Source organism: Lygodium microphyllum, chromosome 11, assembly GCF_053477565.2.
Source record: "Lygodium microphyllum isolate KBCC chromosome 11, Lygodium_microphyllum_v1.1.10, whole genome shotgun sequence".
NCBI classification, from domain to species: domain Eukaryota; kingdom Viridiplantae; phylum Streptophyta; class Polypodiopsida; order Schizaeales; family Lygodiaceae; genus Lygodium; species Lygodium microphyllum.
In genome coordinates, this window is record NC_141145.1 from 62133155 (window position 1) to 62158359 (window position 25205).

The 25205-nt window shown below is 41.3% G+C and overlaps 2 protein-coding genes across 7 annotated transcripts in view; one reads left to right on the top strand and one right to left on the bottom strand.

Annotated features, from left to right (window-relative positions):
- LOC148028880 (uncharacterized) overlaps nucleotides 1-22629 on the top strand; it is a 73247-nt gene extending 50618 nt beyond the window's left edge. Inside the window, exons 2-4 of one of the 6 annotated variants that reach the window (XR_015692340.1) lie at nucleotides 3986-4244; nucleotides 20450-20670; nucleotides 20765-22629. Coding sequence is in view for 2 of the 6 variants with exons in the window: in XM_087687646.1 (XP_087543772.1) it covers nucleotides 20421-20670; nucleotides 20884-20969 (336 nt within the window). In the remaining 4 variants the exon portion in view is untranslated. Of the gene's footprint in view, nucleotides 1-3985; nucleotides 4245-20420; nucleotides 20671-20764 lie in introns of all 6 variants that reach the window. The other 5 variants (XR_015692341.1, XR_015692339.1, XR_015692338.1 and 2 more) reach the window with 5 other exon arrangements.
- LOC148028879 (uncharacterized) overlaps nucleotides 1-22954 on the bottom strand; it is a 73984-nt gene extending 51030 nt beyond the window's left edge. The window contains exons 1-6 of the mRNA XM_087687645.1: nucleotides 22318-22954; nucleotides 20099-20145; nucleotides 19938-19994; nucleotides 19575-19647; nucleotides 19422-19477; nucleotides 18951-19109 (exon numbers count right to left, since the gene is read on the bottom strand). Of these exons, the coding sequence (XP_087543771.1) occupies nucleotides 18951-19109; nucleotides 19422-19477; nucleotides 19575-19647; nucleotides 19938-19994; nucleotides 20099-20145; nucleotides 22318-22710 (785 nt within the window). The 5' untranslated portion in view covers nucleotides 22711-22954. The remainder of the gene's footprint in view (nucleotides 1-18950; nucleotides 19110-19421; nucleotides 19478-19574; nucleotides 19648-19937; nucleotides 19995-20098; nucleotides 20146-22317) is intronic.
- Between the last annotated feature and the right edge of the window lie 2251 nt (nucleotides 22955-25205).

The window sequence follows — 25205 nt, forward strand, 5'->3', positions numbered from 1 at the left end:
AAAATTTCCCCCGGGTCGGTTGGTTGCACTTCTTCGGGATCCTTGATAGTGAGAGAGGGTTACCTCTCTTTTGTCTCACTATCTCCCTCGGCATTCACCTTTTTCCTCGGTGGATATATTAACATGGCAATGACATTCTATTCTAATCAATCAATATGAAATGTATTGTTGGAATATTCATTCAGCCCTTTTCATGAGATGCAATTGAATGAAATCTGAAAAATTTGGATAAGGAAAGGGTCTTACCAATGCAATTCAGTGACTCACTGATTGCTTTAGTACTTACCCTTGTATAATATTTCAGCTTGGCTAAAAGAATTCAACCAAAACAAGTCAAGGTTATACATCAAACTTGGCAAATGATATCTATGATGAAGTTATGATTGAATCAATACTGAAATTCAATGGAATAGACTGAGATTAATGAGGAATAACACTAATCTCTAATCTATTGATTAATTCAGAGAATTAATTGATCAATAATCTCTCATCAACAAGTGGAAAAGTATTGACAAGTGGATTATTGAGAGATTTCAGAGATTAAGTGAAAGAAATACCTTGATTAAGCTTGAAGAAGATGATAGATGTCAGCTCCAATCCCGTTGATGGAAGAATTCTTCAAAATCCACCATGGAGTTTGAAATATCCACTAAATCAGTCCATATGAGCTCCAATATACTCAAATCCGTGAAGAATCAATGCCCCGAGCTTGCTTGAACACTTGAATATCAAAGATTCAAGCCTCTTGAAGAAAAGCCCTAAAATAAACCTTCAATATGAGCTCCAATGTCCTCCCCGGGCTGAAATCTTTGCAATTTGTTGAAGAATCCTCATTGAAATGATGCCACGGGTTGAATTGATGAAGAATCCTCAAGAAATTGTTGAAGAATGAGAGCTTGGGCTGAAGCTTTCATGGCTGCCCATGGACTGTTTATGTAGGGTTTCAAGAGAGAGAAAGGATGAATAATATAACCCCATTTTGGAGTCTACACATTAGAGAGTTGAAGTAATCAATGCCAAAGACCATTGAGAAGCATCAATGTTGAAGATTGGCTGAAGATTAGTGAGAAATAGGTTGGAAAAAATCAGCGCAAATTTCGGGCTGCTGTCCTGCATATATGGCTGATCCTCTAGTTAAGAAAATTGTATGCAACCTGTAGCATTTGATACCTAGAAGGCCATTATGCAAGCCATTGTTGAAGGAGAGCAAGGATCAGTGAATAAGGAGAAAATCTCAGCTGAAGAACTCTATGAAAGCTTGACCAAAGCTTGGAGAAAGAGGAAAGGAAGACCTCTTTTGAAAAGTAACCACAATTTAATCCCAAACTAAGCTCGGTTAACTCTCATTCACCCAGTTACCTTTAGTTTTACATGAAATTTGATGACGATTTGTCACTTTAGCCATCCTCCGTCATATTTGACCTTGGAGATCTCCAGATGTAGTCTCTTACTAACTGTAGATGGTCTGCAGCACTCCACTAGTCACTGTCTTATACAATACTTGTCTGAAATTGATTTTGATGGAAAAAAATAGGATTAAAAATAGAAGAAAAAATAAATCAAAGACCAATGCTCTGATACCACTTGTCAAAGAGAGAACTAGAGAGAGAGAAAGAGGAAAGAGAAGATTGCAGAAGAGAGAGAAAGACTGCAGGAAGAGAGAGAAAGAGAGTGACGAGGAGAGAGAAAGACTAGAATTGGAGAGAGAAAGACAGGAAAGAAAGAGAAGCTATGGAAGTTGTGAGCAAGATGGGAGAGAAGGATAGTAATTGTATTAATGTGTCAAAATATATGAAAAATTACATATCCTCTCGTTTTATACCAATGTCAGTGTGACATTGCATAATATCAATATTATTTTTTACGCTAAATCCTTATTCCCAACTTCTTACACTAATTGGGGATACCCTATATATTTAATGGATCTCAAAATATTCTTTATCAAGAATGAATAAGCAACCAAATAGTGAAAAAGTATGTCATCCCAAAGTTCACTGGCAAGTGGGACTCCAATATTGTGTACACTTCATGGAGAGTGAAACCAACCTTTCTCCTTGGATAGGGTGGTAGATAACTTGATTAAGCACTAATTACAAACAGCATAAAATTCACGTAAACTAAAAATGCACACTTTACCACTTTAATATTGGACATTGGACACGTTGTTGGCCCCAAATTGGTGCCCCTTGTGGTATTTCTTTATCTTATATTGCAAATGGAAGAAGTACAACTGAGATCCTCTAATCTCCTCCGCTAATCTAAGTGTGTCTTGCTATTAAAACTGACCAGCAAGCCTCCAGACCAATTTGCCGCTTGGTTTGCTTGGGGACTGGCCTTCACCCTACTCCTTGAAAGACAAATTCAGCCCCAAATCTAATATTGGTTGGTTGGTTTCTTGAATCTCCTTGAAATTCCTCAATTTCAACTATCGAAATTCAAGTCCTAGGCCCTCAATTTAAGTACACATCCCAAGGCAACCATCAAAACTCTAATTTTTGCTGTAAATTAGAGTTTACAGTAGAGACTAACTGAAATCTCTTTCTTTAATTGCTCAAACTGTTGGAAATGTTGAGATAACTTGAGAGATGGTTGGGAGATGAGAGAGAATATTGTAGAGAGAGAAATTTCAGAGTTTCATAGCAAGAAATGTTAAAAAGCTATTACTGGCCTACTAAAACAGCCATGGAAGCTATCACTTATAGCTTAGGACCACCAGAAAGACTACTGCCCCTCCCTATCTACTATCACCTACATGAGAAGGACCTTGGGCTGTTGTCACCTACTCTTGGAGGGCTCCAAATTGCTATCACATATTGTAGGATTGATCCTTGGTGGTTGCAAATCACATCAGCAGCCTCTCCTTACTCTCTAACAGTCTCCTTTTCTATCACAATGATTAGAATAGACTTCTACTAGCCCATAAAAACGTTTTTCCCACTTACATGGGCAAGTTTTGCCAAGTGACCGCCTTCTAATTTCATTTTTCAGCATTATCCACCTTATTAAATTACTTTTTAAAATATTGAGACTGAAAATTAATTTAATAATTATTCTAGTGCTCAAAAAATCAATTTCGCCATCCAATAATTAAATTAGCTAGGCCAATCTGTCTTCTTACTATCCTTGAGCAGTTACTAGCCCTTAGATCAACATTAATTAATTAATTAATATTTAGTCTCTATTGTCACCACTGACATTAGTGGCCAATGAATTGGTCTAGGCCCAAATTTGACATAGGGTACCACCTAGTACCTGTCAGGCATAACTTATTATAACTTTTGCATTTGGCACCAATTGATATCTCGGGGTCTTAGGTCCACACTATGAAATAATTGACTTTCATCTCACATGTGCAAGTCACATTAGTACATTTGATTAACTTTTAATCAAATGCTAAGCAAAGCAATAAAATTCCATGTCCTTGTGACAGAGAGTGCCCTTACCTATGCATGGTAAGGGAAGGGCTTAAGATTCTTTAAACTTAGAAGATCTTACAAATGGAGTGGCTCCTTTGTGAAATTCATACTTCAAGGGACATGTAGTGAGCAATTAGGCGAAGATGTGCTCAACCATTTTTCAACATTTAGTCCAATGGACCACAACTTTTTGCAAAGGAAAGAGTAGAAATCCTTTTGTTAGAAGCAAGAGGACAATGTTTGGACATATGCTAGGGTTTGCACTGAGAAAACACAAAATGCACCAGCATGATTTAAACAAAATAACTTCGACAAAAATATAAAAAATGCAAAAAATGTGAGAATAGGGTAGAGTAGAATCTAATGAAATTGAATGAATGCTAAAAGTAAATGAGTAAATGTACACAATGCTCAAAGACAGAGTAGTGCAACACCTGATGACTTTCATGAGTATGGGCTAAGGGAGATGTTGATGTGTGTTATCCACCAGAGATGGATCTTGAGTGTAGTACCACCAATTAGAGGTTGATGAAGAAAACAACTGAAAATGCACAAACAACCTATTGTAGATGAAAATGTAGATCAAGCTGATGCCAAAAAGTGCTGGAAAACTGAAAATGCAGCAAGTGGCAGCTGAAGTGATGATGTGGCAATTGGGGTGGCCTGATCAGCAATCATGGAAAGTAGATCAGCAGTTGTGTGAAGCTGAGAAGTGGCTGGAAACTATGAATACAACCTAGTTTAATGGTGGGACAGGCTGCTGCACAAGTGACCAGGAGGCTAGGCAGCTCCAAGATGAAGCAAACACAGCAATAGAGAACCTCTAAGGTATTGAGCAACAAAAAGTCAGTAAGTGCATTGCATTACCTTAATTCCTGTTTTGGTTTCCAATTATAGCCTCAAAAAGCTTTATTTGTATCATTTATTGGTGTCTGGGTGCCACCCTAGAGAGTCGAGGCTCCATCCTAGACAGTTCAGCAACTCATGTGCCTATAAATAGGGCTTGGGCATTCATCACTACACACGTCTCACTCTCATTTTCCTTCTCTCCTCAACACTCTACACTCACTCTCTCATTCATTCTTCATCATTCCTTTCCCTCATCACACCTTCAGCCTCAGCCCTCTACCATTGCTCTCCACAACCCTACCTTCATGGATATCTTAGTTGTGATGCTGTCCAGTTGATCGTGATACCATGCTAGCAGGAAATTTCATTTTGGATGTCTTCTTCACATTGCTATCAACTGTATACACTCCAGATTGCTGCATTTTTTAGTCCACACAGCCTGATGGTCTGTTCTTCATCACCCCCGTTGCTACATTTGCTGGTTTGACTCCCTGGACTGGTACAATAGATCATCTTCATCAATATTGCTCTTGCTACCACCCAGCACCCAAGCGACAATTCCCAGCCATCAACCATTTTATGGAGGCTGCTTTTGTAGCAGATTCAAGCCCTTTGCACAACAGGTTACACCCCTCATTATCAGCCCTACTTTAGATACCTACGTCTTTGTATTTTCTTCACTCCTAAATGGCTGCCCAGCAGTTGCCTTGATAGCAGCATCATGTCAAAGAGATTTCAACATATCCCTCATCTCCAACAACTCTTGAGGACTGCATTTTACTCCCTCTACTATTGTCCATCCTCTTGTAGTGCCTACTCTGACATTCAATTGCCTAGAGGACTGCATTTTGCTCCCTCCATAGAGCAGCCCTTTTCCTTGTCATTGACACATTTGCCAGAAGAATTATGTTTTGCTTCCTTCATAGTATAGATCCCCTTTAGGTGTTGCCACTAGGACAGCACACTTATCTCTAGGCTCCACTCCTGTATTAACATGATTCACTGTTCATTATTCTTCATTCATCATTTTCTTTACTGTTTCTGAGTTGCTTTGTCTCAATGTTTGTGGTGCACCGTATGTTTCTCCCCACAAATCCAACCGTCTCTTGACATGGTATCAATGCACATCATCCTATCTGTGTTGAATAGGTGCTGAAGCAGCTATGGAGGCTGATGGAGATGATGTTGAAGGATGGCAAAAGGATTCTGGATGTGCAAAGGGGCTGGACAGACCCCTATTTATAGACACATGACCCAAATAACTGTCTAGGGTGGCACTCAGGTGACTTGAAGACACTCAAGTGCATATGTAATGTGTCAAAAGGAGCCAAGTCTAGATGTTCTTACCTGTGTTGCATCTCTCTAGCTGTGTAGTTGAGCTCAAGCAATTGGAATAGAGTCCTCTCTAGGCACATCAAAGACCCACACTGCAAGTCAATTCTAGATATTCCTTTGGTCAATGCTCATATCTGCACACTTCATGCACTTTGTAGAATAATTAAAAAGCTCATTCATCTTTACATAGGGTTTGTTGTTGCTCGCTTTTGTTGGAAATGTTGAACAAGGTCTACTAGGTTATTAGAAACACTTCGATGATAATACTCATATGGTGTTGGAAGCTAAAGCCCTTATCACTTAGAGAAGATGCTATAACAAATATTGAGAAAGTTTTATTTGCAATTGGTTTGCATGGAGGTAATATTGTCATTAAACCAGATCCTTAAAAGTCCAAGGATAGAAATTCTCTCTCCAAAAAGCCATTTATTAGTGGGGTGAGGGCTAGAAGGTTTCTAGGCTTTGGCACCCCAACACTTTTGGGTTCATTAAATGTTAGCACCCAAACTCTTTAGGTACATTTGGTATTTGAGTTTTGGGGATGTTTGATAAGTTGAAAGAGGGGGATTAAAGTTAATTAACCCTTTTTGCTTAACACCTCTGCACAACCCAAAAACTCAAGCCAACAAGAACCACAAACATAGCTTGATCAAGAGGTCTCACCCCATAGCAACCAGGACATTGGGCAAACCCCTACCAAGACTACAAAGGCGATCAAGAAGTATCTCTATTTTACCCCAAGAGGTTCCACCCCACAATAGCTAGGATATCGGTTAATAAATGCTCGTCAGTTGCTCCAAAACTCAAATATTAAATGTGCCTAGCATGTCAAGGCACCGACATTTGATGCATCCAAAGAGTCTAGGTGCCACCTGAGATAGCCTAAGTGCCACTCTAGACAGTTGGTTGGCTCATGTGTCTATAAATAAGGAAGTCCAGCCACATTGCACATCCCAAAACCCTTTTGCCATCCTTCACCATCATCTCCATCAGCCTCCATGACTGCTTCAGCATCTATTCAAAGAACCCCAACTGTTGTCGCCATCGTTCAAAGTATTGCATTTGTTGTCTATAGTAGGCCAACCTAATGTCACCAACCCTTGGAGGTTCTCTACTGCTGCAATTGCTTCATTTTGGAGCCTCCTAGCCTGCTGTTCACTTGTGTAGCATGTTGCCATCATCAAACCAAGCTGTGTTTACAGTTTCCAGCCACTTCTCAGCTTCGCCCAGCTGCTCATTTGCTTTGGTGACCACTAACCACGCCACCTTGACTGCCATGTAATCACTCTTTCTGTCAATTGCAGAGTTTTTCGTCAACTTGATCTGCATTTTCATCTACATCAGGTTGTTATGTGTTTTCAGCACTTTTGTTCACCAACCTCTACTCCGATTGGTAGTTACTTCACTAGAGATCTACCTCTAATGGACAACACACATTGACATCTCCCTTTGCTTAGATTGGTGGTTACTTCACTTGAGATCTATCTCTACTGGATGACACACATCGACATCTCCCTCGGCCCACTCCCATGAGAGTGCAACACTCAAGCTAAGTCCTTGCATGTGTTTGAATTTATCCAAAGTTCTCATTAAGCTAATAGAACTCAATAATGGAAACTTAGACTATCTTGGTGGACTAGTTTTGATCCTAGAAAAACCTCTCAGGATCATGAGTAAGTATCCCATAAGCATATATATAAATACTTGTATAGATGTCTTTCCCTTGCTTTTCGTTCATTGAGCGTCTAGCCACATGACAACATTCACGAATTGCACACTGAAGAGGCGACCGCAGAGACCCACCCTACAAGACCTTGTGGCTCTGTAGCCACTTGGATTGTGGAAAATGGAGCTACACATCACATGACCCTGCTTGATGACCTATTCATCTCCCAAGCCTCTATAGCTAGGAAATGTCAGATGCAAAAATAACTCCTCAAGCAAGATCTAGAGTCTCAGTTGTTCCAAGTTTGATACTAAGAAAGGCTCTGATCTCACTTCACTGCACGATGTTTACTATGTTCCCCTCACTTGGGGTAAATCTCTTATCCGTCCAGCAGTTTTGCCGTTTGGGATAAGGAGTTTTCTATACAGCGACCAAAATTGAGGTACTTAATACGATTAGCAGTATTGTCGGCTTATGAGTGAGTCTGGGATGTGCTAGGCATTATTGTTGGGTATTTGACTCACCCCTCACTTACACCTACGCTCATATGGGAGTGTCGGTGATTAGTAGGACACTAGGGCACTTTTTACTCTCAGTAGGAGAGGTTTTTCCCCCAGACTTATAGTCTTATTTTCGTATGTGCTTATGTGCTTATATTATACACTTATGGACACTTACCGTGTTCGGGTGTGAACACCCCCTACAACCCTAAGGTTTAAGGGTTGTACTTTGTACTTTCATTCCACACCCTTTCAGTCTATTGGATTGGGTGTCGTGCTTCACTCTGTCTCTCTCACTCTCACACTGTCAACTGTACTCTCAGTTGCATTTCGATCCTATCACCATCCTTACATTTGGTATCAGAGCAGTTTGTAGTCTGCAGACTGTAGCCCCCACTGTCTGCGGCCCTCCTCAGTTCTGCAGCTCTTGCTAGTATGGCTAAAGGCACCATCAGTACTTGTGTACGCCACCTGTCCCAGCAGCGCCTCATCCTCCTCAGGCACGACCTGCAGCTCGTCACCCGTACTGCTCGTCAGCTCCACTAGCCTGGTATTCATCTGCCCTCACCTACCTGTGCAGTTGCCAGCAGGCCTGGGCGTCGCCTGCCTCCAGCACGTCTGCCTCCAGTGTCGCTTGCCTCCAGCACGCCTGCCTCCAACTCGTCTGCCTGTGGCCAACACACCACCTGTCTGGTTGCATCATCGACGTTGCAGCGCCACGTCGTTTGCGCGTGATTTGACCGTCTGCCCAGTCCACGTCAGCTACCCGCCCGATTGCTCCGTTTGCCAGCGACTTGCCTAGCGTCCGCCCTGACCACGTTAGGTATTTTTTTTAACAAAAAAATTATCATCCCTTTATTCCAGAATAAATTTCTGGCAGAGGAGGTTCATACGCAGCAGGCACAGCATACAGGATACAAGTGTGGGCTAAATTTGATGCAAATTTCTGGGCACAGTCATCAGAAATTTTGGGGCTTTTATGTATTTTGAGGACAGTTGCATATGAACTGCAGTTACAGTCACAAAAAGACTGTTTTGAACACATTTGAGGCAAAAATTTTGGGGATTTTGATATTACAGTGTTGCTGAACACTGTTTGTACCTTGGGAAGCGTGCATTTAAGACAGTTTTTGACAGAGTACGCCCTTGCACATTAATTGCAGAAGTGTGCTTGCTGCAATTTCTGGAAATTTGCAGGTTTCCAGTCCTTACTGCTTTGACATTGCTCATTTGTCTTTGGAAATTTGTCATCATGGCAAATCAGGGAGGTGATGTATTTACGTATGTATCCAAGGAAGACAGATTGGATGGAAACAATTATTCGCTATGGTCATTCATGATGAAGAATGTATTAGTGGCCAAGAATTTATGGGATTATGTCAGTGGAGAGGAAACTCAACCGGGAGTTGTAGCTCCCGTTACTCCTCCTCAAGGGCCATGTGGACAACGGGGACCTCAGCCCGCTCCACCTCAGTCACTTCCTCCAAGAACTGCAGCTCAAAAAGCTTGGGATACACGTGATGTATAGGCCTTGTCGCTGATTGCTTTGGCAGTTCAGCGCTCCATCATCCCTCACATTCGTTCAGCATCTTCTTCACGAGATGCATGGCTGACTTTGGAGCATATGTTTGCAGGAAAGAATGAGACTCGGATCTCTTTCTTGAAGAAAGAGTTAGATACTTTGAAGATGAATGAGGGTGATTCTATGCAGGATCACTTGAATAAGATTCAAGACTTGAGGGAGCAGCTCATGAATGTAGATGAGTACTTTTCGGATGCACAGTTGATATCCACCACCTTGAATTCCTTACCTCCTTCGTACTTGTCTTTTCATACTGCATTGAACCTCACCATGAGAATTGCCGAGCACCCACTCACTTTTATTCAGCTGGTTAGTTTGCTTCTAGAGGAGGAGCAAACAAGGAAAAATAGTGATGTGGATACTATAGTCTCCGAGCAGGCTTTTGTGGCAAGACAGAAAAGGCAAAAACAGCAAGGTAAAAAATGCTCCACAATGTTCTGGCTCTTCGGGCACATCGCAGAATCAGACACAAGGGGGGACGCAAGCTAAAAAAGGGAAATATCATTATTGTAAGAAGCCAGGCCACTATATCACTGAGTGCAGGAAGCGCATTGCCAAAGAGAAGAAGAAGGAGTCAGGAATGTCAGTTTCTACTACTCCTTCCACTGCTAGTGAGTCCGCATCCTTTGTTGTGGACAGGGACTATTGTTTTTACACTTGCAGTTATGACATCTCTTGGGCCGATAGAGCACTTAGCTCTACAGAGGATGCTGACACTTGGTTCTTTGACAGTGGTGCTTCTAGACATATTACATCTCGCAGAGATCTGTTTGCTTCAGTTAGTGCACCTCCCGTTGGGAAATCTGTACAGTGTGCCAATAATGCATCATACCCTGTTCATGGTATTGGGGAGATTCAGCTCACAGCCCCACTGATGGCTCTATTCCCCGCCTGCAGGATGCTTTGTTTGTGCCTGGAATCAAGAAGAAATTGCTTTCTATTTCTTCTTTGGCACGTCGTGGTTTGCAGGTCACATTTGATGATGACCGTTGCATGGTTAGAGATAAAGAACGCATGACTTTGGTCTTGACGGGATCTTTGTGTCATGGTTTATATGAGTTGGATGTGCTTTCAGTAGATCAGTCGGCATATTTGACATCCACTCTTACTCCTGCTATGATACAGGCGGAGTTATGGCATGCTCGTTTGGGGCATGTAAACTTTGGCAGCTTGATGCTTTTGCAGCGTACTCAGATGCTGGATGGCTTACCTCTCTTGGAGAGACCTCCTGAGCACTTATGCGGGGGATGCATTTTGGGAAAAATGCATCGTTTTTCATTTCCCCGTGATGTTGCTTTCAGAGCAACAACCAGATTGCAGTTGGTGCATTCAGATGTTTATGGGCCTATGCAAACAATGTCATTGGGCGGTTGTTACTATTTTGTGACATTCATTGATGACTTTACACGTTTTTGCTAGGTCTACTGTTTGAAAAAGAAGTCAGAAGTGTATGATGCATTTTTGGCTTTCAATGCACTTGTTGAAAATCAATCTGGATGCAAAATTAAGACTTTCCGTTCAGACCGAGAGGGGGAATACATGTCCTCTATGCTGAATTCCTTTTTGAAGCAGAAAGGCATAGTCCATCAGTACACTACTGCCTATACTCCACAGCAGAATGGGGTAGCAGAGAGGAAGAATCGGTCACTCATGGAGATGGCCAGATGTATGCTGAAGGCAAAGAGCTTGCCTCATAGTTTTTGGATGGAAGCAGTCATGTGTGCTTGCCATATTTTGAACAGATGCCCTACCAAAGCCTTGAAGACCATCACACCTTTTGAGGCTTGGAACAGTCGTAAACCTTCTGTTGGCCACTTCCGTACCTTTGGGTGTCTTGCCTATGCCCATATTCCACAGGTACTTAGAAAAAAGTTGGACAACAAGGCTGTTAAGTGCATTTTTATGGGATATAGCAATGAGAGCAAAGGCTACAGACTCTATGATCCTGTTACAAAGAAGGTTTTTGTCAGTAGGGATGTTGTTTTTGATGAAAAATCAGAATTATCCTTGGCTGGTTTGGACACATATCAGGCTGCCCGTGATGTTTTTGAAGGCCTGCTGCCCATTACTTTTGGTGATTCAGTTGGAGCTTCAGAAAATGAACCTAATGTTCAACCAGCTGCTCCTATGGAAAGTGCAGAAATTCAGCCATTGGCTGATCGGAATATTCAGCATAATGCTGAAACTGAAATTCAGCAAGAGCTTGCACACAGTGAGGAAACTAGACAGTTACCTAGATGGTATTTGCAGACTATGCAAGATAGTCCTTTGGATGCACCCATGGCTGGTCGTACTAGAAGGCAAACTCATTTGCATGATTCAGCACATACCATGGAGTTTGTTATGGCAGCAAGTACTTTTGATAATGAAGAGCCTGAATGTTTTGAGGATGCACAACACAGTGTGCATTGGATGGCAGCAATGCAAGCTGAATTAGATTCTATTACTAAGAATCAAACTTGGATTTTGGTGTCTTTGCCATTTGGAAAGAAAGCCATTGGAACGAAATGGATCTACAAATTGAAAAGGAAAGCAGATGGATCCATTGATAAATACAAGGCACGGCTTGTAGCTAAAGGCTACGCACAGAAAAAGGGCATTGACTATGAGGAGACATTTGCTCCTACTTCCTCTATGACGACCATCAGGTCTATGATTGCTTTGGCTGCACATTATGGTTGAACAGTGCATCAACTGGATATCAAGACTGCATTTTTACATGGGGAATTTCAAGAGGAAGTTTATGTACAGCAGCCCATTGGTTTTGTAGTTGAAGGCTCAGAACATTTGGTATGCAAGCTCAAAAAGGCACTATATGGTTTGAAACAAGCTCCTAGAGCTTGGTGTGCAAAAATAGATGCTTTCTTGCTTGGTCAGGGGTTTCTAAACAGCTCATCTGAGTCTACCCTTTACGTATGTAAAGAAGGGGAATCTATGCTGATTATGTCTTTATGTTGATGACCTTTTTCTCACTGGAACACATGCTGATCATATTTCAGCATTCAAACAAAATTTGCAGCAAACTTTTGACATGTCTGACTTGGGAATTTTGCATTACTACTTGGGCATCCAGTTCATACATGATGCTCGAGGTATTGGGCTATCACAGTCAAGGTATATTGGGCAGCTTCTTGAGAAGTTTGGCTTACAGGATTGCAAGCCAGTTTGTACCCCCATGGAACCTGGACTGAAACTGTAATTACATGATGACAGTGATTTGTTTGATATACATACATATGCTCTTGCAGTTGGATATCTTATCTACCTATGCAATACTAGGCCGGACATACAGTTTGCAGTTTCAGCTTTGAGCAGGTATATGCATCAGCCACGTATGTCACATTGGCAAGCTGTCAAGTGTGTTTTTCGTTACTTGCAGGGTACTCGATCTCTTGGGTTGCTTTATGCCAAGGGGGGACCACTGCAGTTACATGCTTACAGTGATTCTGATTGGGCTGGTGATTATGATACACGTCACTCCACTAGTGGCAATTGTTTCTTTCTTGGCTCTTCTTGTATTTCTTGGCTTAGCAAGAAACAATCCACTGTTGCCACATCGTCATGTGAAGCTGAATACAAGGCAGCTTTCACTACCACAGTTGAATGCGTATGGCTTAGACGCTTGCTAGCTGATCTGGATGTATCTGTTATGGAGCCTACTCCTTTGTTCACTGACAGTCAGAGTGCCATTGCAATGGCACGGAACCCAGTGTTTCATGCCCGCACGAAACACATTGAGATCCATTATTACTTTGTCAGAGAGAGGCTACATGCAGGTGATATCAGCCTTGTCTATTGTCCTACCACGAGTAATGTGGCAGACATCTTGACCAAAGCTCTTCCTCATGACAAATTTGAAGCATTTCACGATGGTTTAAATTTGATATCCTTTGGTGGCGGATGATCCTTGTACTCTTGATCACTCTTCACTCCAGGGGGGTTTGTTGGGTATTTGACTCACGCCTCACTTACGCCTACGCTCATATGGGAGTGTCGGTGATCAGTAGGACACTGGGGCACTTTTTACTCTCAGTAGGAGAGGTTTTTTCCCCCAGACTTATAGTCTTATTTTCGTATGTGCTTATATGCTTATATTACACACTTATGGGCACTTACCGTGTTCGGGTGTAAACACCCCCTATAACCCTAAGGTTTAAGGGTTGTACTTTGTACTTTCATTCCACACTCTTTCAGTCTATTGGATTGGGTGTCGTGCTTCACTCTGTCTCTCTCACTCTCACACTGTCAACTGTACTCTCAGCTGCATTTCGATCCTATCACCATCCTTACAATTATTGTGTTATTTAGGTAATTTTTGAGTTGTCATTATGGTGATTATTTTAGCTTTTCATGCTAGCCGACCAACATTAAATGTTGGTTAATCTAATCATTTTATTTGCACCATTTTGTCCTATTCATTCGGGCCTCTCCTCCACATTTAATCATTCATCACTTGCAAGTCCAATGCATGCCTTGTTGGAGAGAGGGAGCTGGTGCCAATGACCACTCAACCAATGACTCACTGTTGTATGGGATTGTCTTGTGTTTGGTATATAGATTCCATTTTGCGAGCACATCTTCGAGTTCTCCTTTGCAATGTTCTTATGTTTTCTCTTTTCTCTCTCTTCTATCTTATGTTCAGGAGTTTATTTCAGCTTTCTTCTATGCTTCCATTATTGCATCCACTTCTAACATGGTATCAAATTTTAGGATCTACACTTCTATTGTTGTTTTCTATTGATTACTGATCCTCTTTGTTTGCTACAGTTGGGTAACCAAATTTCGGGACTTTTTCAGCCATTAGATCTTTGCATTTTATTGTTGTAGCCATCATTGACTGCATTCAATGCTATTGTTGCCTACGGTTACTCATCTTGTCTTCTTTTACTACAGGCGACAACATTTAATGCTTCCTTGTCTACGTTTTTTCGTCTGCATCCTTTGTGTTTTTCAGCCTCTACCCATCTCATCTTGGCTTATTCTTCCTGTTTTTTGCAGATTTTATGATCCGTTATCCTCAACACTACGTGTAAACTCCATTTAGTGTAATTTGTATTGTACTTTGGCTGTACTGTCTCTCTCCTTCTCTTCTTTCCTATTATTTTCTCTTCCTATCCTCTTTGGATGGCTCCCCCCTCTTGCTGTTCTACTGATGACAAACTTCACACCCCTAATTCTCTAATATTGAGTGTTGTTAAGAAAGGTCGGTTTGTGCAAAAGTGGTTATGGTACATTGTTTCTAGAGCTCTTGAGCGTCCTAAGCCTCCCACTCCTCTTCCTATTGTTTGGGACCAAGACAACTATGAGGAAGCCATGCTTACATGGGATTTCAATGATGCTCGTGCATAATTTGCTCTTCTTCACTGTATCTTTAAAGAACTTCTTCTAGTGATCACCTCTTATAGGACCTCTTTAGTGATATGGGCAAAGTTTTAGATGTTGTACAAGGTTCTGTCGGCTATACGTGCAATTACCCTCCATGGCTAGCTTCTGTAGATGAAGTTTGTATCAAAGGATATTATGCAATCATTATTGCTTCGTGTTACATAAGTATAAGATCAACTTCATCACATGTAGTCTGTCTTTCCAAAGGCTCATCTTGTGGGGACTGTGCTTTACAATCTTCCTCTAGAGTTTGGAGTACCCAATGCTTTATAGGCCCAGGCGTCATCAATGCCAGTGAGCTTTACCCATATGTCCTTGATGTTGCTTGAGCATGAGGCATCTTTGTGATTACGTATGGTGGCTTCAATGAGGCATTTGCCACTTTAGAGAGGATGACAAGAGAAAGAAGTTGAAGGCCTAATGTTATCACTATGGTAAGAAGGGACATTTGCACAAGGATTGCAAAGAGTAAGCAGCTTCAAGGAAGAAGTAGCAAGATACAGAGAATCTCGATGCCTGTTACAAATCAACTCCACAGAAAGCACATCATGACCATGACTTACGGACCTTCAGCCAAACCACCAAAGTATCCCCTCATGTGAACTCTTACTAGAAGCAAAGACTGCTCTTGTCAAGCAAATCATCCCATCATAAACTTGGATATCGATCCTGGCTCTTGAATTTCAAAAACTGCCAGACTTCAAAAATGCATACAAGAAGCTGCACTTTGAGTCCACTATACCTACATATCAATAAGGCAAGGATGCCCCAACACCACCACCCTCTCACGCTCCCTCTCTAGCACTAGAGAGTCACGAGTGATGAAACACCAACCACTAGGGCTAGAAGGCAGAAGAGGAGGCCTAAATGGCCTTCATATTCACCACAAAAGACGTGCCCTTCGTAGCCTTGGCTGTCACCTTCGCCAAAGGGTTTGAGTTGGAATCTAAATTTGAAGATGATGTGGATCATGACTTGTCAGGTTATCCTTACCCTTCTTCTTTGTCTTCTCCTTCTCCTTCCATTGTGCCGCTTGTACCTCGCATTCCTTTTGGAGATGCCCCTTCTTGCCACAATAATAACACTGGACCTTCTTCTTCTTCTGTATGTCACCCATCTCTATAGCCGAAAATGCTTCTTGCGTGCCACCATATCGAGACGGTAGTCTCCCATATAAATGCACAGAAGCCTTAAGCTCAAGCAACATAGAGAATATATGCTCAAAGCTATTAGGCATTGATGATGTCTAGGCTTATAAGGTATTGGCTACAACATCAAACTTTGAAGGAAGCTTGTAGAGGACAATCCCCACAAGATGTGCTTCTTCAAGGGTCTGTTGCATGTATCGAAGTTGATCTTGTATCTATGTCACCCAAACAAGGAATGACTGAGCTGTATCAATCACCTCGAATTTGATAGTCTATCGTTGACTAGAGAGGGTCACAACTACATGGTCAACGGAGCCTCATACATAAGCTATAACTTCTCCCACACTTTTGGAGATGTCTTGCAAGAGGTAACCACCAGAAAAACTTCTTTAAAGATACATCAAAGAAGAGCAAAGTAGGCATATGTATCATCTGTCTCCCAAGTAAGCATTGCTTCCTCATAGTTGTTTCGGTCCCAATTTTTTGGAATAGGAGAGGACATTTAGGGACACAAGATAACTCTTGAGATGACAAACCACAAGTGCTCCTGCACAAACCTAGCTTTCATCATATCACTCTAGGTGAGATAATTAGGTGCCTTAATCTCATCATCAAAAGAGCAGCATGGGAGTGCCATTTGAGAGATGCAAAGAAGATGAAGTTAAGAAAAGGGATCAGAGAGAGATAGGTACATGCCAAGATTCAGCCCAAACCATGAGCTCAGTGCAAGCCGTATAATTCAAAACACAAGATGAGGAACAAAAGCAAAGAGAGTGTAGTGACAGAAGCACAATTGACACGTGTGGTCCATCCAATTTTATCAAAATCAGGCTGAAAAATGCAAACTAGCTGAAAATATAGACTGCCAGAGAACAGATCAGCGGGAAAAAAAAAAGAAAATGCTGCACAAACATCAAAATGAAAACGCAGATTGCCACAGACTACCGCCCTGCACAGATGCAATCACCCGACCAGCTGGAGAGGGACCAGCCTGGCTTGTGTAGTTTGTGCGATCAGACCTGAAAACAACAGTCACAATCAGCAGGTAGCACCAGAACCGAGCAGAATAGACTTTGATACCATGTCAGAAAAGTGTGAGAAACCGGAAGCAAAAAACATTGCTGCAATAGATTGCAAGATCACAAAGAACAGAAGAGAACACTACAAGAACACAAGAACTCAGTCTACCACCAGGATGCAATTGTGCTGAAGGATTGAGTATATGAAGCACTTAAGTGATCATATGTGGAGGAGGAAGCATGCTTATAAATCAGTAGAGAATAATGCCAAATAGAAGATCAGTTGGCCAGCTAAAGACCTAGTGCCAAAACACCAGTTGGCCAACCGCTAACATCTCTGCCATAAAATAGGGAATGCACACAAACACAGACTTGTACACCCATGAGATGTACACTCTGCTGCTAACAATTGTCTATCTAGCCTTCACAAAATCAAGGTGTTTGGTCATGGATCCAACAGTCATACAACACTCAATGTCCACTTGTCTCACCTCCTAGTGTGACTATAGAGCCATCTATCCTCAAACATTTGACTCCATGCCTTTAGTGTCCAGTTCCTTGTTCAAATTTCTTTGTATCAGGTCGCAAGCAACGCTACAGCCTACAAGATGGATGGATCTCCTGAGTGACTTAGAGGATGAGTATATGCGCACACTCAAGTTGACAAAGGTTCAAATACACTCAAGAACCAACTACAACTGTTTGGTGCAATTTAAACCCCTGAAAGATCAATTGAGGACAAATGAGACTGCTAAAATTTAAGGATGGTCATCAAACCAAGTACGCAAACGAGTTCACAATTTTGTGACATTCCGGCTTATAACTATACTAACATCTAATGTAGAGAAGTGGCATTTTTGGTACATGGACGACAAGAACTCTTTTTCACTGTTTTTCTTTCTCCACATGAAAGAAAATGGTTAAGATGAGAAGTAAATCACCAAGAGCTAAAATGACAAGCCTCCATTATGCACTTCCTTCATTTTTTCAAGCTTGTTTACTTCCGATATATCATATCTCCATAATTCTTATGTAAAGGTGTGAAAGGATGAGCACTTCATCAGGCGATCCAAGTCATTGGCTTGTAAGGTGAATACTAGATTGTTACACTTGATTTCTTGGTGATTGAGGTGTGATTTTTAAATCCAGATTTTCTGATCTTTCCTTTTTGTTTTGATCTATTCTTCCCCAACAGTTTCAATACAAGGTGAGGGAAAAGTACAAAATCCACCAATATTGAGTAGTAAATTTGCATAAGGCTTGTTATCAACTCTGATCAAAGATATTTCTTATTTCTTGTAGTACTTGGGAAGAATGGTAAGAAAAGCAGAAGATTAGAGTTCTATGCATTTGAGTCGAGGAAAACTTGTTGAAGGTCAGGGAAAGAGGCAACATACTTCTGGGTACTTCTATTTCAAAGAGGTCCAATACACTTGGACCACCTTATATTTTGGTAACGCTTGACTTTGCATCTAAGTGCATCTGAACTATTCTCCTTGCTGTGCTGTTGCACCTATACTAGTATACTGTCCCAAAAGTGATGACCTAGCGATTAGCAATCAGGCTCACAATCGTAAGGTTGTGGGTTAGAGTCTTGCTTGCTGTGTCACTTTGTTGGACACCTATGCTCATACAGTGTGTTCGAGTAAGTCTGGGCTCTTACCCACTTCAACACTTGGTCCCTTCCACTTTCTTGGGTCATCAAGGAGGAGGATCCTAGTGCGATCAAGCTCCCCTGTTCATTCGGCTTGCAAGCTATCCTATACGCACATAGGAAAAATGCCAGCATGGCTCTTACCCACTCTCTTGGCCAGTTTTCAGAGGCAAGGCACCCTCCCTTATGGGCGTATGGCGGTGTATGTCTTATCTCAGGAAAAAAAACTATATTGGTATACTCTTCTCACGACAACCACACATTGTCCTATCACACAAATGAGTGAAATTGTTTTCTTCTTTTTCATGATCACACCAGATACAAATCTTTAAGATCTAATCAAGAAATATTTATCTCAGACATCTACAGACAACTAATGTTTGTTTGAAACCTTGCCTGAATCCTTCATTGTTTTTGCTCCTCTTACTTTCCCTATCTGTGAACTCCACAAAATCTAGCATATCATGTGTACTCGACACTGTGTTTGCTGAGTTGGATTTATGAGAACGTTTTTTGCACAATGCATTGAACCGATTCTTGACAGCATTATCTGTCCTGAAATCTCCAAAAAACCAGAACTATTCTTTAAAGGATTTCTACAGATCTCTTCAGAAGGCTTTAGTACAAGATTTCTTTTAGTCAGTATCCTGTTTAAAGGGTTATCACACATGTACGCATGAACGTCGTCTATGTTCACATACATATGACAAGTAAAATAGAGTGCTTCAAAATTCATCCACAGTACTTTTCTACTGAACAGATCACGTCTTAAATCTACTGATAAATTCAGGGCATCAAAAGCAATTAGTGAGTAAGAGAAGTAGAAGCTGTATTGCAAAGTGGATTTGTAAAGGATGGCCATCTTACCTGCCAGGCACGAGTTTAGCTATCTCAGTCCAGCGATTCCCAAAAGTATTATGACCCTGATTAGCAGGAAAGTGCTCAGAAACGTGGGAATAGACTATCCATTCTATTATCCCTCCTGGAGATATAATGCCTAACTTAGATGGAGTATGAAACCTCAAGTAGAAGACGATCTTCATCAGCACTCCAGGTGCTTTTGTTCATACACATGTGAAGATATGTCTGCCATCTGCAACTTGTTGAAGTAATAGAAAATCTTAGCCATTTGTCATTTTTAGAAAAATCAATCAACAGCGATGATGCTTGAATTTGAAAAATAACACTGGTACACTCCAATTAGAAAGACACTTCCAAAGTTCTATGTCATACTGCAGGAGAGGAGGTCAAATCATTTATTGATAGTCTTGGTGATGATTTAACATAGTTTCCAGTTTATTGCCCTTTTCATTGATTGGACATAGTTTCCAGTTTATTGCCCTTTTCATTGATTGGAACATTACAGGTTCCATTGTATTACACCTTTTCCTGCATTCACGAGGGGTTTTGTTTTGCATTTTAGCTGATATGATATGCCACCTGTACAGTTGATAGTGACATGTATGAGAACCATCAATGTGTGGATCCACACAATTTTTCTTCAATGTATGGTCAACTATGACAAAGCTTCATAGGTAATTTACTTCTTTGTCCCATGACGTTTAACAAGCTCTTTAAGAAGCTCGTCCTCCTGTACAAACCCCTGATGTTTAAGTTGTAAATATACAGAAAACACGTGGAAGTTGTGTGATGTGTAAACAGTGATATTTAAAAGAAGCAAATGAGTAAATGTTAACATCTGCACTCTTTAATTGACTGTATTCCTTTGTCCAACATAACATAATTACATGAAAACTAGTCATTTCTTGAGTGATGTTTTTCATGCCAAACAAGAGATTGGAAATAATTAGCCGGGATGAGGGTAATTCCAGAACAGTGATGGAGGTACTTGTATATTGGCCACAGGAGGACTTATCAAGTGGCAAATCCTGCAGGTTTTGGGTGTTCATGTCCCTCGGACTCAATGGAGTCCTCATGAAATCTTCATATTGGATCCATCACAAGACTTCTATGAGATACCTAGACTGTCATGTAGGGGTTGGCATTGTCTCTGAGCGGCAGTCGGCACCCTTGCTAGCGGACATTAGGCAGAAATCACTGCATTGGCACACATCTAGACTCTCTTTGCACAAAGAGTGGTGGCCCCTCCAACCAGGTACTCTTAATGCCAATGTGTTATATCATTTCTTGATTGGCTTTCTATAGATCCTGCATGAGTGAGCAGTTAATATAAAACCTCATTTGGTCAGGAGAAGATCAGAGTCTAGCATGGGTGAAAGGCTGTGGGAATGCAAGATTCATAGGGAGACTTAAGTTCTATTGATCTCGATGCAGCTTTGTAGTTTAAAGCCTTCTTTGTCATCTCCAGATTGTAACAATGGCACTGCAATTAGAGGACCTTGGAGATGCATTGTTTGTCATGTTAGAATTCCAAGTATTTGTAGAGCTGTATGACAGATTTGCAGCAGCCAAAAGCAGAGATTGGGGAACAATAACTTTTTCCCCTTTCCTTACTTACCCTCAGCTTTTTGAAGAGAAGAGGAGGCAGGCACTTTATTCATATGAGACATGAGGCCATCTTCCCTGATTGGCTCACTCAGGAGTAGACTAACCAACTGGATGGGACTATTTACCAAAGACTTGTCTTGCTTACAGTGGTGGCTTCACATGAAAAAAAGCTCTTAACCTTTCCAGTCCAAGATGGGGTCAATTGATCATACAGGAGGGTGACTTGTTGAAATTTCCAAGGTGTTCTAGCAACGGATTCAACTGACAGCTCACTGAAAACCCCACATAGATCCAACATATGTATTTACACAACACAAGCCATACAAGCATACATAAATCAACATGGAAGGTGGAAATCATGCCCACCTCCCGACTAAAGAGCCAATGCAGAGTCACGGATCCCATGAGCTTGGAATCAGCAGCATAACAGGTCAAGGTCCCAACCTAAGGTCTGGTGCCCCATAACAGCAGTCCACACCAACCAGATACTGATAAGTCTGTCAATGAGCCTAAAAGTCTAGCTGCAATGATCACACAAGTTGTGGTACAAATGAGACCTTGAGCACCCCTTTTATAGAGCTCCTTAGCTGCCTTCACCCCTGGTCACCTTGTGAGCCAAGGTCAATGGCTAATGTTGTAGCATCCATCTTGAATGTCTAGAAATGTACACTTCCACCTTATGAATGATTCCTATCCTCAGTCAAGGGATGAAGTTGGGAAAGTGACTCTTAAATGAGCTACCGACTCTTGGCCACCAAGTGGTTCTTCCACTTGACTATGTATTTGGGATAAACAATTAGTAATATCATTTGGTCCGACATCGAGAACTGATTCAACTTTTCATAGAATATAACAAGCAATGCGGAATGAACTTGATCGAGATAATTGAGATAATACGATCGAACTATTTCCCCCCGTGGCATGCTTCACTGATGCACAAACGTCACAGCCCAGGCATGCCATAATGAATAGATAATACATTTACAGGCGAACTCTTTCTTGCTTATGTATGTCCGTGGCAATTGCTACCAATTCAATTCGAATGCCACATCGGCTCCAGATGAAAGCAATTGTTCCCTACTGTTTTTCCCGTGTAGTTTGTACCAAAGCAAATGCTACATGAGTTCCGGAAGAATGCAATCATTCCCAATTATTGAGCCAGACTGAATTCGAAAGACTACTTGAGAGCATATCTGAGCCAGAAATCATGCAAACATATAATTGACTACTCGCAGGCGACTAAATAATGAATCCTACCTTACACAACGATCGAAGCTTAATTGAGCATACATACCTGCTCGGTGAAGGCCACATGTTGGTGAAGACCGGAGCTTGTATCCAAGGGAGAGCCGGAAGGAGAAGCTGCTGCAGCTGCGGGCAAAATGCCGCAGGACAGGATGGGCAGATTGGTTCTGTTGGAAAAGCTGCTCGGGGTGGGCAGCCCATTATTACTGGTGGTGGCGATGGCGCTGTTAGTGCTGCTGATGATGCTGCTCTTATTATTACTTAAACCCTGCAAACAGGACTGGGAGCAGGTGCTCCCATTGATCATCTGCGTGTAGTGGAATTGATGGGAAGTGCTGTTAGTAGAAGAGGAGAAATCAAACGGGAGACAAGCGCATGGCCCCTGTCTCTGTTGTTGCTGTGAGCAACAGAGCTGCGGCATCGCAGCAGGCTTCGCTGCCATGGAGGGAGGCGGGGGCGGCGGGCGGGAAGAGAGGGAATATGGTTTCAGCTGGCTCGCCCCCACATGGTGTGGGGGGTACGAGACTCTCCTATTGCGGAAATTTAACCGTCGACAGTTGGCTGCGGACAACGAATTTTACTCTTTTTGGAACCCAGTCGCCTCGTCAAATATTCCATTGCATTCTCTAACAAGTCGTATGTGCCCGAGGGCCGAGGCTGGAGCCGCTTGAGCCTGGCGAGGACTTTAAGGCTGGTTATACACCAGGATGTGGACGGCCATTTTCGAAAAAAGAGTGTTCGTGAATGGCGTGTCGCGTTATAACAAGTCGTGAAATTTATGGACGTCGGATATTTTTGGGTGGGGATCTCCCCCGTCTTAAATCTCGTCCGTGCCGAACACACTAGGTGACAAATTCTATACATTAAAAAAGTATGCTATGCCTGACAACAATTGAACCACCGCCAATGGGTGATGGTCAGAGGCATTGTTACCATTGGGGCATCCGTCGTTTTGTGAAAAGCTACCATGCAGCTTAGGGTGTAAAGGAAGTAAAGGGTAGATTGCATGCTACCCAAGCCGTTCGGGGTAGTGTGTACTCGCCTTAAGAGAACAAGTCTCCAGAGCGCAGCATTTTTCGGTGTGCCCTTTTCCATAGTGAACACCTTGGGCAACAATTTTCTTAGCTCTTAAATTTTAAAAAAATATTTGAAAATTTTCTATTACAAAAATAAAATCTCTCCAAGTAGTTGCTTTCATCCCTTTGGATCACCAATGAACTCAATGGAATTTCTCTCTCTTATCTCTCTCAACACTATTTCTTTTTCTACACAATATAGTTGATAGGGCTATTATTGATGAGAGATTTTGTTTTTGTATACTCTCTCTCTCTCTCTCTCTCTCTCACACACACACACACACACACACAACCGTAGTAAAGATATATTCTCGTCTCTGGCATAGAGTACATTGGTAAATTCATTGTTTGCTTCTTGGGCCGGGCCTCATCAGGGAAGTGGAGGCCATGTTAGAAAGAGAAATGTAGGGCGTGTGAGTGTGTGTATTTATCTCTAAACTCTACTACAATGCTCAATTAGAGGTCGGTCCTAGATGAGGACTATTACCTCATTGAACCTTTGCATACACATTGTTTAAATAATTTTCCATTTCCAACAAGAGATTGATCATAACATTAGACTGCACATTGACCCACTCATTATCATCACTATTGTCATCAAGACATAGGCTACAATAATAATGAATTACAATCATCAAATACATTCATTTTGTACTCCAAAATATTTTGTGTACTTCATAACATGCTCTTTGCTTATGGCATCAATGGAGGCCTTATTATTTTAAAAATAATTGTCGACTTGTATGTGGCTACCTTGTTGTTCATGATGATAATTAACCTTTATAAGGTTTGTTAATTATTATTAACCTACTCTTCATGGTCCTCTTTGTTTTTGCTAATGGCATCTTCACGCAACTGATTGGGGTCATTAAGTATATATTTTAATTTAGTTAACACTTGTATATGTTAAATACAATTACACATTAAATTTGGATTGCAATGTGTTGAGTTTGGACTCTACATCATTCTTTACCACAAATGAAAGAAACACACACACACACACACACACACACACACAAAAAGATAGTGGTATATATGAATATCAGGTTTTAGACAAGAGAAGATTGTCATTGCTAATATCATTGCTTAACACAAGAAGAAGATGCAATGTCTAAAGTGAATTGGCTACCAAGATGTTTCACAAATTCTTTTTTAATTTCTCTTTTAATACATTGATACTTCTTCATATTACAATAATTACCTTATTCAAAACTAGAGATTCTATTGGATGCTTATGGACACATCACATTGAGGGTTTTCTCATAGAGAAAAGTCAAAATTTGTAATGAAACCACCACCAAAAATATTAGCAAATGGGATGTTACAAAGATGAGGCACCAATGTGAGATTCATCTGATTAGGTTTCTCATATTAGGTAGTATCTACTTTGATTGCTCTCTCCAATATTTCAATTGAATGGCAGGAATGTACCATACAAGAGTAACATATTGCATGCCCTTCAAATTCTCAAACACTTCAATTGAATTTCCCTACACAAAATAATGTAGGAGGAGCTACAAAATGGACCACCTAAAGTGCATATGGTAGCTACATGAACTACTTCCAAGCTGCATAGGTCAACTCTTCAATGCAACTAGTCTCATAAGTAGCATAAAAGGACTTCCCACTTCCAACCACTCTATTCTTTTACAAGCCAAGACACTAGAAATGTGTGTCAATAAAGCAATGATGCTTGCATGGACAAGTAAAAGTGCATTAGAGGGCCTCTTACACATTAATGACAAGCAATGCCCTAAACATTAAAGGGTTTCTCTTTTCATATCTTTATGGAGCAAATGATACCTCTATTGCATAACTATTCCACATTGGGTGCAATTGCAATTGCAAAATGCTATGCACA